At 35.2% G+C, this 16,791-nt stretch overlaps 1 protein-coding gene across 1 annotated transcript; it reads right to left on the bottom strand.

The window, feature by feature from the left end:
* Window positions 1-15,698: 15,698 nt before the first annotated feature.
* On the bottom strand, window positions 15,699-16,778 carry LOC131426965 (putative uncharacterized protein DDB_G0277255). The gene has a single exon (XM_058589790.1). It carries the CDS (start codon window positions 16,776-16,778, stop codon window positions 15,699-15,701), a length of 1,080 nt encoding a protein of 359 aa, XP_058445773.1.
* Window positions 16,779-16,791: the final 13 nt, after the last annotated feature.

Consider the following 16,791-nt stretch of genomic DNA (forward strand, 5'->3'; position numbering starts at 1 on the left):
TGCGATGCTTGCAGTGTAGCACCTCGCGATATATGCCGTCTCTTTTGATCCTACGCAGCGTACAAATTCTGGTACCTGGTAGATCAGCACTGGGTTGCTTTAGCACCTCTGTGCCTTTGCACCCCTTCGTCTTCGCACCTTTATGCGATGGCACCTCTGTGACTCGTCACTTCTATGCTCTCGCACCTCTGTGTCTCTACACCTCTGTGCGTATGAACGGGATGGCCTTCGTTGCTAGCTTTCCAGTCGGGAAACGCCCCGAATATTGCGTTTGCTATGGGCAGTTTAACTACCTGAAGCTTAGAATTGTCTCGGTAGCAGCCGTTAACTCACGAGCCAGTACAATCGAAACACAACCTCTTCGCTTGAATGGTTTTTACTGAAATTTTATCCTTGTTGATAAGATAAAAGAAACAGAAGTTGAAAGAATCACGTAGACGCAGACTAATTTCAAGCATGACATTTGGTGGTAAGTAAACTTTTTATCTGATTGTTTAAATCCACTTCCCAATGTAAAAAAAAGGATATGGACCTATCAAGGCTGTTACTTCGTTACTGATCGGGATTAGCTGGAATTGTACAGAGAATTCTAAGCAATCAGGCCTGGCAAATCATCATTCAATGTACTAATTTTGATAACCCTAGAATTCATCGGTCAGTACAGGTGCCAATCTAACCGTATGTACCACTGCACATTACATAAGTTTTACGCAGTACACACGTACAAATTAGCCAGTATATGAAAACTAGTTATGCCACGTATTACAGATTTATCTCTGAATTCACAGATTGCTGATTAACGCTGCAGATATGTAGGGATTTTACTTAACATCAAATTACAAATGGACATTTTTGAAATTTACATCTATAGAGCATTTGACTTTCATTTTGGTTTGCTAAAAAGCGATATTTTTTCTACTATCTGCAACAGTTTGATTGCTCAAACTTTCTAAAACCTGCTTAAAAGTGTAACCTGTTATCCCTGATGTGAACGGTATATGGCATTTGTAATAATATTAGTGTGAGAGAAAAAAGATCCGGTTAAAATTAATTTTTAGCGCTAGAAGCTGAAGACTCATAACATTGGCAATATATTGTATCAATTTGTAGTGTGGAGTATACCCTAATAAAAACTTGCACTATCGTTTTGATCATACGAAGATTTATCGAATGTCAGGTAAAACTAATGCAAGTCAACCGTTACCCGATCAACATAACAGAATTATATCTAAACTGATTTTCAAGATTCCAAACTTTTAAAAATCAATTGTTGTCCAACTTAAGCTTTTGGAAAATATGTGCATGAGTTCTATATTAAGAGAGTCCTCTAGTGCAGGGATCGGTAACCTGTAACGCGGTCCTCTGGATGTGAAACTACGACAAGGGACAGTTTTAGTGAAGCAAAAGATGCAAGTTGACAAGAAAATATTTGTGGTGTTTTCAAAAGATTGAAATTTTTGACTTTCGATGTTCGAGTCGTAAGGTTCCAGATAGTATAACGGCCTTTTTCTACTGTACTTTTTTGAGATTTGTAAAAAATCGTTGAAAACAACTAATTGAAATATTTCTTATCTTTTCTGGATACTTCTAAAACAACATTTTGATGTTTTTTGAAGTCATTCACGCAGAGAAATGCAATGTGAATTAAATCAAATAACATTGTTAACATAGTTGAAATAATAATGTCAATGTGTTAGTTCAATGATATAATATTGTTGAAATCACAGATTCATAGATCAATATCAAAAAATGGTTGATTCTACTGACCTTTCCAGTCGGAATAACTAATGATCTTTTTGTTTCAACAAAGAACTACACTTGAATTTACCTTAGGCTTTGGATGATGAGTTACAGGGCGCGTACCCCCACTTTGCGGATGGGGGTGGGAATTCTTATGCCTGGAATTGGTCACCAATTTGAATTAACTTGATGCAGTTGGGGTGAATATTAATATATCACATTCGTCCTGAGCCGGTGACATTAAATCGAAAAGGAGGACTATTATTATCATTATTATTATTATTATTATTATTGACATCTTATGAACCGTGAATGAACGTTCAAACCTTTCCGATCCGGTGTTCCTTTCCGATTCCGGCGTATTGCAATGACGAGCGTAAAGGCACTTTCAGATTTGAATTTCTCCAAATTTTGACATAGGTACCACCTTCTAACTGAAAGTGTGAGATGTGTGTTCCTGTAATACGTTACGTTATACGGTTTACGTGGACCATTTCATACCAAAAATCCTAGTATTTTTATACGAAATACATGTAATAGACAGCAATGTGTGACTGTAGAACTCTTTGTAGTTTCCCTTTCCACAATACTTTATTTCTTTTTTACTCTAACTTCATCACTTGATTATGCTTTGTCCTTTAGAAGACACACTCAGTAAACGTATCGCGGTACATTGCTCTCGCGTCTTCAATGACTTGCACATCACGTTGTGTTGCTGAAATTTTTTATAGAGTTGGGAGCCCCTGAAAAGTTAAAGAATACATGTTGGTCTTTGGTGTTCTTGGCCATATGCAGCGTCTAACGTCTCCATGTAGCTCGATCCATGGCCACTCAAAGCACGGATACTGCGTAAATCCCTATCCACTTGATCGATCCACCTTGCTCGCTGTGCATCTCTTTTTCTTATGCCTACCGAATTAGATTCAAGAACTATTTTCACTGGGTTACCGTCCGGCATCCTCATGTTTTATATTCTATTGTTCGAATGAAAAATAAAAATCGTACGTTCAGCGAGATACGGTACGGAAATCCTGCCACTTCGCACTTTGACGCTTCGTTTCGGGCTCATATTCAAAGGACCATGTTTCGTCACCAGTCACAATCGAATACCAATAGTTTGGGCCGTTTTTGGCCTCTTTAATGATGTCTCTTGAATGTTGAATTCTGAGGTCTTTTTCGTGTTGTTTCAAAGTGTGCGGAACAAATCGAGCACAAACCTTTCTGAAACCCAAATTGTTTGTCAAAATATAATAAATCGACACTGCGGATTTTGATCATTCCGATTCCTTATATTTAAGCGATAATTGCGGGTCTTTTTTAACGAATTCACGCACAATTTCCGTGTTTTTTTCGTTCACAACATCTTTTGGCCGGTCTGAACGTTCGTCGTCGTTCAATTCCTCCCGTTCCTCTTGGAAACATTAAACCGCTCGTAAATACGGCTACGAGATAACATAGTCAATCATCGTCATAAACTTGTTTTATCATTTGATAAGTTTCATGCTCATTTTCCGACCGACACTACAAATGTACTGTCACATTTAGCGCGATATCTGAGCTTATATACGTCCAAATGTCATGAAAATTTTATACGACTACACTGAAGAATACACAATTGACGTATAAAAATTTCAGACAGATGGTGACACTAGGAGCCGCGCTGTTCAAAAAGTCCTGGAACTTTTGAATTGTACCTTGTACTTATGCAGAGCAAAAGAATAAAATGTTCAAATTAAATAATCTTTTAATTTGCATCAAAACTCTATGCATTGCAACTTAACGAAACAGAAACGGTTTTAGATTCTAACGCTCAATATATTTGATTCTATTCTGCTGTATAGTTCTGAATAAAAGTATTCGATTAAAAAAAGTTTTGTTTGAATTTTCAAAATATTCCACTTTGAATCAAAGGTTCAAAGCATTTTTTATTTAGACTATATAAAAATGTTGTTTTTGAATTTAAGTGTATAATATTCGTTTTGTTTCTAATACCTTACTGCTCTGAAAAAGATGTTTGAATTAAATATACGTTAGGTAGATTCAACAAAATCTTTGGATTTTTATATTAGGTTAAAATACATTCGATTTTAACATGCACCTTTTTTCTGCGTGCTACACAGAACATTTTCGAAGTTACACCGATCAACAGAAATAGATGTAAAAACCTGTTTAATCCACATGGCAGTGTAATGATGCCTTTCTCATATCACTTATATTTTCAAATATAAACTGTGAAACTTTTCATAGTATTTTGCTTTGATTCTCGAAAGAAAAAAAAGATTGTGCGAGCACCTAATAATATAGCAGTGTTGGTGATTGATGAAAATTTGACAGAAGCTGCTCGATATTACCAATATTGTATACAAAATTTTCAATCCGGTAGAAGATGCTACAAGAACTCGAGTCTCTCAATGCATGAACCGCGAGAGAATTTTTCTACATTTTTTCGCTTCACTTCATATTCTGAGTATTTCACGGCATTTAAAAAAAAGTTACAGTCCGATAATGATTGGTGCTGTGTGGAATTTACCAAGAGAGAATCGCAAGTTGACAATTATCGCAGAAAATCGAATCGATGATTCGACTTGATGATTCTCATACTAGGTTGCAATATTTCAAAACCCTTGTGTGGAGCATTCACATTCATTTTCATAGACACAACTTACACAAAGGTTATATGCACATAGATAAAATAAGCGGCAATATTAAAAGTCGGAGTGTGTTCCATTTTGAAATATTTCACCGCTAATTCCGGTATTTCCGGACCCGGAAATCGGTTTGTGTATGACCAGTACATTCGAAATTCACTGCTGCCATGATCCCGGCCCTTTGACTTTGACTTTTACCATACGACATTATATTCGTGATACTTGAGACTTTGTGTGGAACTAAGATAAAGAACAAATTTTTGAAAATAAATTTAATGGAAAGTCCCAATCGCTCACACAAAACAAGAATCAGTAACGAACCGACTTGCACACTGTGCATCTCGATACCGTCGTATAAAAGGTTGCTGTGCTCATCAGCAAGTGAACCTTTTGCAGGTTTATTTTATGCACCGTTCGCCTCGTAAGAGAGGCAACGGTGTTTGGAAGAATTCCTTCATTCACGATTGTACAGGGCACCAGAACTGCCATGTTATTTAAAAAAAAATGTTTATTAGTCGCAAAAATCTATACAGAATATATGAAAAAAATCTGTTTTAATCCACCTAGTGGTGTAATGATGCCTTTCTCATATCAATCATACTATCATATATAATACTGTGGTATTCTTCAAAATATTTTTTTTCGATTCTTAAAAGAATAACCGAAATCGGTTTGTTTGACCGTCGGTTTTTTGCCCTTTTCAGTGATGGTATAAAATTTTTAACACACTTTACCCTATATTGCCGGATCCGGATGAAATTTTTGAATTACGTTTGGGACCACAGGACCTTTCATTTGAACCTAAGTTTGTGAAAATCGGTGGCGCCATCTATGACAAAAAGTAGAACACATATTTTCATTTTTGTATATTTTACCCCATAACTCCGGAACCGGAAATCTGATCCCAATAATATTCAGGAATTTTTTATGGGACCACAAGACCTTTCATTTGAATCTAAGTTTGTGGAAATCGGATCAGCCATCTCTGAGAAAAGTTAGTGCACTTATTTTCACAATTTTTTGCACATTTTACCCCATAATTCCGGAACCGGAAGTCGGATCCAAATAATATTCAGGAACTTTGTATGGAACCATAAGACCTTTCATTTAAATCTAAGTTTGTGAAAATCGGTTCAGCCATCTCCGAGAAAAGTTAGTGCAAAAAAAAACGTTACATACACACATACGCACATACACACACATACACACAGACATTTTGCGTACTCGACGAACAGCGTCGAATGGTACTCGGCCCTCCGGGCCTCGGTTCAAAAGTCGGTTTTCACAGTAATTGCATTACCTTTCTATATGAGAAAGGCAAAAACCTTTGAGGATTAGATATATTAGGTTCTATATTAGAAAGGCAAAAACCATTGCACAGTGGTCCGGATCCACAATTTAGGGGGACAAAAACATTTGTGGCTTAGCCTTATACTTTAGAGCTATGATGTCTTGGGAACAAATGATCAGTGAAAGATAAGCCATATTTTGAAGCATATGGTATTAGGGTGGTTCTAATTATTAGAGTGATCCAAAAATTATTTTCCGTATGTGTTGAGATAGAGGACTGCATCCTTCGGCAAAATTGTAGGAAAACTTATATCAAGCAACTTTGCCGAAAACACTATTGTAGTATCTCTAACGGTTTTAGTGTTACAGCTATTTTCATAGATCAACTTAGGGTGTTCCTAAAAAAATCAGATTTTTTGCTCTAGCTTTCTTAATATTCACTTCTCGATTTTGGTGTCTTTGAATATCTTTTAGAGTTTGTTGAAACCAATTTTTTCATGACTAGCGCATTCAGGTAGCGTTTTCTGAACCGAAGTTATCAGCAAAACTAGTTCAAAAACAGATCATTTTTAAATTGTTATATCTAACATTGGAGCAAACGAAAAAAAAATCGGTTTCTTTCATTTGATAGAAAATACTTTCGAGCATGTTTATAGAAAAAATGGCGAAGGAGATATTTTTTTAAATTTTTTAAATTGTGTTCAAACATTGGGTTTTTTCATTGAAAAATGCTCTTTCATGTAAGACATTTATTAGCTATACATATTAAAATAAGGTATTGCGGTCTTCTAGCGTGTTAAAATTAAAAATGTTATTTTAGCTGCATAATCGGGAAGATGGAGCACACTCACGTTGGTTGTTACTCTATTCGATAATGCTATTACAGGATCAGACGTTAATAGAAATCGTTTGAATACATTCTCTAGATTCACTAAACGATTGAAGTTCTGCGGATGGAACTGCCTATACTTGCGAATTGATTTATTTCGACTCTCTTGCGCTTCCTGTGTGCGAGCACCTAATAATATAGCAGTGTTGGTGATTGATGAAAATTTGACAGAAGCTGCTCGATATTACCAATATTGTATACAAAATTTTCAATCCGGTAGAAGATGCTACAAGAACTCGAGTCTCTCAATGCATGAACCGCGAGAGAATTTTTCTACATTTTTTCGCTTCACTTCATATTCTGAGTATTTCACGGCATTTAAAAAAAAGTTACAGTCCGATAATGATTGGTGCTGTGTGGAATTTACCAAGAGAGAATCGCAAGTTGACAATTATCGCAGAAAATCGAATCGATGATTCGACTTGATGATTCTCATACTAGGTTGCAATATTTCAAAACCCTTGTGTGGAGCATTCACATTCATTTTCATAGACACAACTTACACAAAGGTTATATGCACATAGATAAAATAAGCGGCAATATTAAAAGTCGGAGTGTGTTCCATTTTGAAATATTTCACCGCTAATTCCGGTATTTCCGGACCCGGAAATCGGTTTGTGTATGACCAGTACATTCGAAATTCACTGCTGCCATGATCCCGGCCCTTTGACTTTGACTTTTACCATACGACATTATATTCGTGATACTTGAGACTTTGTGTGGAACTAAGATAAAGAACAAATTTTTGAAAATAAATTTAATGGAAAGTCCCAATCGCTCACACAAAACAAGAATCAGTAACGAACCGACTTGCACACTGTGCATCTCGATACCGTCGTATAAAAGGTTGCTGTGCTCATCAGCAAGTGAACCTTTTGCAGGTTTATTTTATGCACCGTTCGCCTCGTAAGAGAGGCAACGGTGTTTGGAAGAATTCCTTCATTCACGATTGTACAGGGCACCAGAACTGCCATGTTATTTAAAAAAAAATGTTTATTAGTCGCAAAAATCTATACAGAATATATGAAAAAAATCTGTTTTAATCCACCTAGTGGTGTAATGATGCCTTTCTCATATCAATCATACTATCATATAAAAGGTGATTTTTTTGAGGTTAGGATTTTCATGCATTAGTATTTGCTCAGATTTTTTGAGGTTATGATTTTCATGCATTATTATTTGCTCAGTATGCTTTGACATTTCATCATGAATAGACTTACTAACGAGCAACGCTTGCAAATCATTGAATTTTATTACCAAAATCAGTTGGCAGAAAATCCGCTTTTTTATCGACAAATTTTGTTCAGCGATGAGGCTCATTTCTGGTTGAATGGCTACGTAAATAAGCAAAATTGCCGCATTTGGAGTGAAGAGCAACCAGAAGCCGTTCAAGAACTGCCCATGCATCCCGAAAAATGCACTGTTTGGTGTGGTTTGTACGCTGGTGGAATCATTGGACCGTATTTTTTCAAAGATGCTGTTGGACGCAACGTTACAGTGAATGGCGATCGCTATCGTTCGATGCTAACAAACTTTTTGTTGCCAAAAATGGAAGAACTGAACTTGGTTGACATGTGGTTTCAACAAGATGGCGCTACATGCCACACAGCTCGCGATTCTATGGCCATTTTGAGGGAAAACTTCGGAGAACAATTCATCTCAAGAAATGGACCGGTAAGTTGGCCACCAAGATCATGCGATTTGACGCCTTTAGACTATTTTTTGTGGGGCTACGTCAAGTCTAAAGTCTACAGAAATAAGCCAGTAACTATTCCAGCTTTGGAAGACAACATTTCCGAAGAAATTCGGGCTATTCCGGCCGAAATGCTCGAAAAAGTTGCCCAAAATTGGACTTTTCGAATGGACCACCTAAGACGCAGCCGCGGTCAACATTTAAATGAAATTATCTTCAAAAAGTAAATGTCATGTACCAATCTAACGTTTAAAATAAAGAACCGATGAGATTTTGCAAATTTTATGTGTTTTATTGTTTAAAAAAGTTCTCAAGCTCTTAAAAAATTACCCTGTATAATACTGTGGTATTCTTCAAAATATTTTTTTTCGATTCTTAAAAGAATAACCGAAATCGGTTTGTTTGACCGTCGGTTTTTTGCCCTTTTCAGTGATGGTATAAAATTTTTAACACACTTTACCCTATATTGCCGGATCCGGATGAAATTTTTGAATTACGTTTGGGACCACAGGACCTTTCATTTGAACCTAAGTTTGTGAAAATCGGTGGCGCCATCTATGACAAAAAGTAGAACACATATTTTCATTTTTGTATATTTTACCCCATAACTCCGGAACCGGAAATCTGATCCCAATAATATTCAGGAATTTTTTATGGGACCACAAGACCTTTCATTTGAATCTAAGTTTGTGGAAATCGGATCAGCCATCTCTGAGAAAAGTTAGTGCACTTATTTTCACAATTTTTTGCACATTTTACCCCATAATTCCGGAACCGGAAGTCGGATCCAAATAATATTCAGGAACTTTGTATGGAACCATAAGACCTTTCATTTAAATCTAAGTTTGTGAAAATCGGTTCAGCCATCTCCGAGAAAAGTTAGTGCAAAAAAAAACGTTACATACACACATACGCACATACACACACATACACACAGACATTTTGCGTACTCGACGAACAGCGTCGAATGGTACTCGGCCCTCCGGGCCTCGGTTCAAAAGTCGGTTTTCACAGTAATTGCATTACCTTTCTATATGAGAAAGGCAAAAACCTTTGAGGATTAGATATATTAGGTTCTATATTAGAAAGGCAAAAACCATTGCACAGTGGTCCGGATCCACAATTTAGGGGGACAAAAACATTTGTGGCTTAGCCTTATACTTTAGAGCTATGATGTCTTGGGAACAAATGATCAGTGAAAGATAAGCCATATTTTGAAGCATATGGTATTAGGGTGGTTCTAATTATTAGAGTGATCCAAAAATTATTTTCCGTATGTGTTGAGATAGAGGACTGCATCCTTCGGCAAAATTGTAGGAAAACTTATATCAAGCAACTTTGCCGAAAACACTATTGTAGTATCTCTAACGGTTTTAGTGTTACAGCTATTTTCATAGATCAACTTAGGGTGTTCCTAAAAAAATCAGATTTTTTGCTCTAGCTTTCTTAATATTCACTTCTCGATTTTGGTGTCTTTGAATATCTTTTAGAGTTTGTTGAAACCAATTTTTTCATGACTAGCGCATTCAGGTAGCGTTTTCTGAACCGAAGTTATCAGCAAAACTAGTTCAAAAACAGATCATTTTTAAATTGTTATATCTAACATTGGAGCAAACGAAAAAAAAATCGGTTTCTTTCATTTGATAGAAAATACTTTCGAGCATGTTTATAGAAAAAATGGCGAAGGAGATATTTTTTTAAATTTTTTAAATTGTGTTCAAACATTGGGTTTTTTCATTGAAAAATGCTCTTTCATGTAAGACATTTATTAGCTATACATATTAAAATAAGGTATTGCGGTCTTCTAGCGTGTTAAAATTAAAAATGTTATTTTAGCTGCATAATCGGGAAGATGGAGCACACTCACGTTGGTTGTTACTCTATTCGATAATGCTATTACAGGATCAGACGTTAATAGAAATCGTTTGAATACATTCTCTAGATTCACTAAACGATTGAAGTTCTGCGGATGGAACTGCCTATACTTGCGAATTGATTTATTTCGACTCTCTTGCGCTTCCTTACTGTACATTATTTGCTATTTGTTTGGTTCCCTTGCGATTGATTGTTGAGCAAGAAGGCTGGATAATCTGGAACAACAATTATCCTTCATCTGTTTCCTTTGCTGCCCAGAATAATAATCTTTCAAAAGGAAAACACGGAACTAACTAAGCCGGAAGTGGACAAAGTAAATGCAGAAATTGCAGAGCTTTCTCCCACAGTATTGGGGAAAGTATTTGTATCAACGAAGCTAGTGTTCTGCCTGAACGATACGAAAGTGTTAAACGACATAACAGGCATACACTCCCAAGCTTGGTACATATGCAAGCGCTCAGGAAAAGCTCTGAATTTTTCAAGAACTGAAACAAATGAGAATAATCCAAACAAATATCAATTTGGAATTTCGCCTCTACACGCAATGATTCGATCTATGGAACTTTGGCTAAAAGTGAGTTATTGTTTGCATATTGAGAAACCGATATGGCGCGTGTCCCGACAAAATCAGCATGTCAAGGAGCAAGAGACAAACATACTAACGGCATTCAAAGAGCAGCTAGGGTTACGTATTAGCAAAGACATCATATTAACAAGATATCCAGCTCGCACATTTCCAGAATAAATCATTGGAAACATCCTTTTTTGCGAGCATGGTGCCCTCAGGTGAGTCCGCATCGAATCTCGTACTTAGAAGTAAGGAAGAGAAATGTCAAATTCTTGCGCGCAAAAATAGCAGCACTGCGCACCCACACAATTGACATGATATGTTGAATGTGATGCCGTGTGATGGCGTTCCTATACTGAAGATTGATTTCGCTCCAAGCTGACAGGGTCTAGCATTGGTGAACCATTACCTGGAGGGGGTAACTTGAATGATGGTATCTGGGCCCGTAGATTTTTCAAAGAATATAACACAGTAGCGCAAACCATCGAGTTAAATGGAAATATACTTGAACGGTTTTTTATAATCTTAACGTTGATAAACAGCAATGTGAAGATTTTGGTACCTGCTTTCCAGGAGTTTACTGAACAAACAAGAATTCGTTTTGTGGAGCTGTATGGATGCTCTGTCGCCAACCGTGCATAAACTTCTGGTGCATGGGACTGCAATTATAAAACATGCTTTGCTTCCTATTGGTATGTACAGTAAGGAAGCGCAAGAGAGTTAGTGAATCTAGAGAATGTATTCAAACGATTTCTATTAACGTCTGATCCTGTAATAGCATTATCGAATAGAGTAACAACCAACGTGAGTGTACTCCATCTTCCCGATTATGCAGCTAAAATAACATTTTTAATTTTAACACGCTAGAAGACAGCAATACCTTATTTTAATATGTATAGCTAATAAATGTCTTACATGAAAGAGCATTTTTCAATGAAAAAACCCAATGTTTGAACACAATTTAAAAAATTTAAAAAAATATCTCCTCCGCCATTTTTTCTATAAACATGCTCGAAAGTACTTTCTATCAAATGAAAGAAACCGATTTTTTTTTCGTTTGCTCCAATGTTAGATATAGCAGTTTAGAAATGATCTGTTTTTGAACTAGTTTTGCTCATAACTTCGGTTCAGAAAACGCTACCTGAATGCGCTAGTCATGAAAAAATTGGTTTCAACAAACTCTAAAAGATATTCAAAGACACCAAAATCGAGAAGTGAATATTAAGAAAGCTAGAGCAAAAAATCTGATTTTTTTAGGAACACCCTAAGTTGATCTATTAAAATAGCTGTAACACTAAAACCGTTAGAGATACTACAATAGTGTTTTCGGCAAAGTTGCTTGATATAAGTTTTCCTACAATTTTGCCGAAGGATGCAGTCCTCTATCTCAACACATACGGAAAATAATTTTTGGATCACTCTAATAATTAGAACCACCCTAATACCATATGCTTCAAAATATGGCTTATCTTTCACTGATCATTTGTTCCCAAGACATCATAGCTCTAAGGTATAAGGCTAAGCCACAAATGTTTTTGTCCCCCTAAATTGTGGATCCGGACCACTGTGCATTGAGGGTTAGAGAGTAAAACAAAAACCAAAAATTGATATTTATCTGTTTGAAGAATGAATCGGTATTTTAAGAGTGCAAAATTCGATCAATATAGTAGGCAGCTTGCAGAGCACCTGCATCTGCACAAAACAAGAATATCGAACTTGTTTTGCACTCTGTGCGGTTTGTTAATGACGTTGTGGAGAATGCAATGCACATCCGCGTCTGAACCATTTATGGGTATCTTTTGTGCGCCGTTTATTTCGCACGATAAACATTTTCATCGAAATTCTGCTTCACATTCGAGGAAATTGCAGGATGACAAACGGTAATTTTCAGGGTACCTATCTAAAATTCTCAAAAAATTTTTTTTTCGATATTTTGCATAGACACAAATAAGTGTATATGAAGCATATAAAAACTGCTGCTTAAATATGCAAAACAAATGTTTACACCGATTTGATACTATTTGTGTAGTCCTACGTCAACAGTTCGAACATCCTCATAGCGCTGTCCCGGATCATTTCGCCGAAAGCCGTTCTCATTTCGCCGATTCCTGCAATTGTCTTAATATTATAATTGGAATTAATTTAAAATAAACACAAATGAATGATAATACGTTAACGCCCGTTTGGTTGACCTACAATTGTACTTCTTGAATAAAGATTGATTCATGAACCTCCGAAACTTGTTGACTATTAACCACTAAGCATCAAAGCAATTGCATAGGTGTATCTACCAAGCAAATGTATGTGGTATTTTGCGTTCACTAAGTGATAAAATATCTAATGCGGTTTCGCCACATCGATTTGATTCATGTCATGTCCGACCTCGCTACCGCTCGTTCGGACTTAACTAAAGCAAAGAAACCTAGCTTTGAGTAGACTGGGGAAACGAGGCGGCGAAATGGCGTAAAAATGGAAGTACAGTTTTTTTTTATTTATGGTTTTATTATATTTAAATTACGTTTTGAAGTCTTCAAAATTCTACATTTTTCTTCTTGTTATGTTTGAATGATTCTCCATTGAAGTATGCGTTCGATCTTAACCGCGAGTAATTTAAAAACTGAATGCCGCTAAAATTGCACAACTTTCTTCTTCTATTACAATTGTCATGTGGCAATATCAACAGACGCATCTAGTCGATTTCAGTTCGAATATTAATACGTTGATGATTCCACCTGCATATGTGTATTGAAGATTTGTCACCAAATATCCGAACACTATCGTCTTTTCCAATAACAATACTGTTTTTCTCGTATGCTTTGACATGATAGCGATGATGTATATTTGGTATATCTATGATAAAGTGGTAAGCTATATTGTTTCATTTGTTTGGATTTAGTATAGTTATTGATCATTAAAAATTAAAAAAATAACCATATACAACAGTTAATTATCATTTGCCTACATTTAATATATTTAATTAAATATTTGGTTTAATAGTTTACGCTCAATATTACATCGCATATTGCTAATAAAATGCTCCGTACTTTAGCAATCACACTCCTTCCCAAAGCGCATTTAACTGCTAGGCTTTGTTAATTTTCCATTCGCTGTTGCTATACTTTATATCAATTACATAAATATGCATATCAAAAAGAGTTAGTCAGGATTTATTGGTTTTCAATAATCCTAGATTTTTTTATGGGTTGTTCTTTTTTATTTTGTTGTTTTGCTTAGTCTTTTTGTCTGGTTTTCGTTTCCATCTGTGTACCCAATAGGATAGTTAAGCAAATAAGGTAGAGTCAGTAATTTAAAAGTATATTAAGAAATCATGAACTGTTGTGATTTTCATGACATTTTGATTTCGACCCATATCGGGTTACCACAAACTCAACGTTGCATAACCTTTTTTGTCATATTATTGACTCCTTCTTTTGAAAAATGTCATTCATCAAATTCACGTGCTCTCTTTCATTTTTAAATTTTGACTTGTCATATGTACTTTTGTGTATGATGTATATATATATATATATATATATATATATATATATATATATATATATATATATATATATATATATATATATATATATATATATATATATATATATATATATATATATATATATATATATATATATATATATATATATATATATATATATATATATATATATATATATATATATATATATATATATATATATATATATATATATATATATATATATATATATATATATATATATATATATATATATATATATATATATATATATATATATATATATATATATATATATATATATATATATATATATATATATATATATATATATATATATATATATATATATATATATATATATATATATATATATATATATATATATATATATATATATATATATATATATATATAGTGATGCATGTCCGTTTCTTAATAAATTATTTTGTATATACATTGACACTTACTTTGGAAACTGACTAATTGAGCACTGCTTCTCAAACTAAAAGATATCATTTGACAATGATGAATGATTGAATAAAATTGTATGAGAAAATACTAGTGCGTACTGTTTCTGTTGAAATTAGTTGATAATAATAAAAAACGAGATCATTTTCCCTGTTTAATGTGTATTGCGGTAAACTATTTATTGATAATAAAACAGACTAGCACTTCGGAAATATGACAGTTGATGTGGTCATGCATACTGTCATTATTTCGTACTGAAATGTTTCTATGGAGTTCCTAGCTGAATATAATCTACCCTAACGAATATTACGCCTTTATTAGCAATGTCTAGTTTCCATTCTTCTTGATGAACAAACCTTTTATGGTTTTGGTTATCACTAACATTCAATGTATATATTTATATTTTCCATTGCCAAAGATTTCTCGGCTTAGTGAATAAAACATACCTATACACTGCAAGGTCATCAAAAATTTTGAATTTCTATAGCATACCACCGATTTCACAAGCAGTTTTGCGGAACAATCCTTATCTGGATTGATGTACAACTTATTTGAAATGTATCAAAATATTCCAAATAATCTAGCCTTTTTTAATGATTTTTTTTGTTGATCCGCGAGACGCTATACAAACTTTATTCAACTCTGCTTCTATTGTTCACCTATCCAATAATTTAATTACATATAGTAATGAGCTAAAACTTAGTTCACTAATATCAAGATGAGACCTCATGTTTGTGTTTTCACGACTTAGCCAATCCAATCAGCTGTTATCGACAGTTTTATAATTCTATGCCGCGAAAGGAAAAACAATTCATTTCTACCATGTCATCGTGGCATGTTGAGGATTTTATTAGCTTACAATAGAATTCACAACTTATACCTGGTTTCAGTTGTGACCGAATCAAATTTATATAGTTTAATGTCTTCATTAAGCGAGTCGAAATAAACTTAAATTCCGCCTGTAACGATTATCCGATTGTTGAAGATGCTAGATATTTATATCACCACTATGTTTGTGTAATCTACAGTTCAGTTACAGCATAGAAACTGCTCTCGTCACTATTGTTGTTAGTGTTCGTTGGGTTTGTAACGATGCTTCCATTTGATCCATTATGGTTCCCGTTAGTTCCGTTATTATTATGACTAGTAATCGCTTTGGTAGCATAGATAACCTCTTTGGTATCAACTTTGGTAACGTTAATGTTTTTCGAACTATCGTGAGCAGTCAATTCATCATCCTGGACAACAGGTGGTGGTGGGGGAGGCAATGCTTCCTCTTCGATCAGTTCTGGTGGTGGAGGTGGTAAGGGAAGAGATTGAATTTGGGATGCAGTCAGGACTCCGCTCACTGTTGTCACGGGAGGTGGTGGTAGGGTTGAAATGGTCGTAGTAACGGGAATACCATTCGGTGTATTGGAGGTTTTCTGCTGCTGGGCTTGCATAATTTTTTTCTTCTGGGCCTCAAGTTCTAATGCCTCGATTTTTGGCATCGGAATAGCCTTCAACGTAGCAAACTTGCTGTTTTGATCAATAAGCTTACGTTTAACGTATATGTCATCTTTTGGTGGCGGTAACTGATGTTGCTTAGGTATTTCCGGCAATGGTGTATTGATGATCGATGGTAATGGCTTAGTTGTCGTTGCTGGAGTTGAGTTGAATGTAGTTTGATTCTTTATTGTATTTGTGGTTTGTTTCATGGTACCGTAGGAGTTATTCCCATGGGCATGATTATTAGTATTGTTCGGGTGAGTTTGGCCATTGCTGTTACTCATAATGTTACTGTTATCTTTTGTATTGTGACTAGTTGGATTTTTGAGTGTAGAGCAGATGTAAATTTGCTTGTCGCGCTCATTAATGGAACTATCGTTTAGACTAGGTATTGCTTGAACTGGATCCAATGCTTTTTGTGGATTACGTAGGGGTGGGAGGGGAGGCGGAGTATCTTCATTATACTGATTTTGATCGATAACTTTTCTGTTTATAGTCATAGTGTGACCTGGATGACCACTTGCGTGTTGATGATGTCGTGCCCCTGGTGGCATGCTTAGATGCTGTTGCGATAACTGCTGCTGTTGTAGTTGTTGTTGATGCTGCAGTTGCATTTGTATTAATTGT

The sequence above is a fragment of the Malaya genurostris genome, chromosome 1 (genome assembly GCF_030247185.1).
Source record: "Malaya genurostris strain Urasoe2022 chromosome 1, Malgen_1.1, whole genome shotgun sequence".
Lineage (NCBI taxonomy): Eukaryota > Metazoa > Arthropoda > Insecta > Diptera > Culicidae > Malaya > Malaya genurostris.

Coding starts and splice junctions, on each gene's coding strand:
- LOC131426965 (XM_058589790.1), bottom strand. CDS start 16,778: ATGCAACTGCAGCATCAACAACAACTACAACAGCAGCAGTTATCGCAA.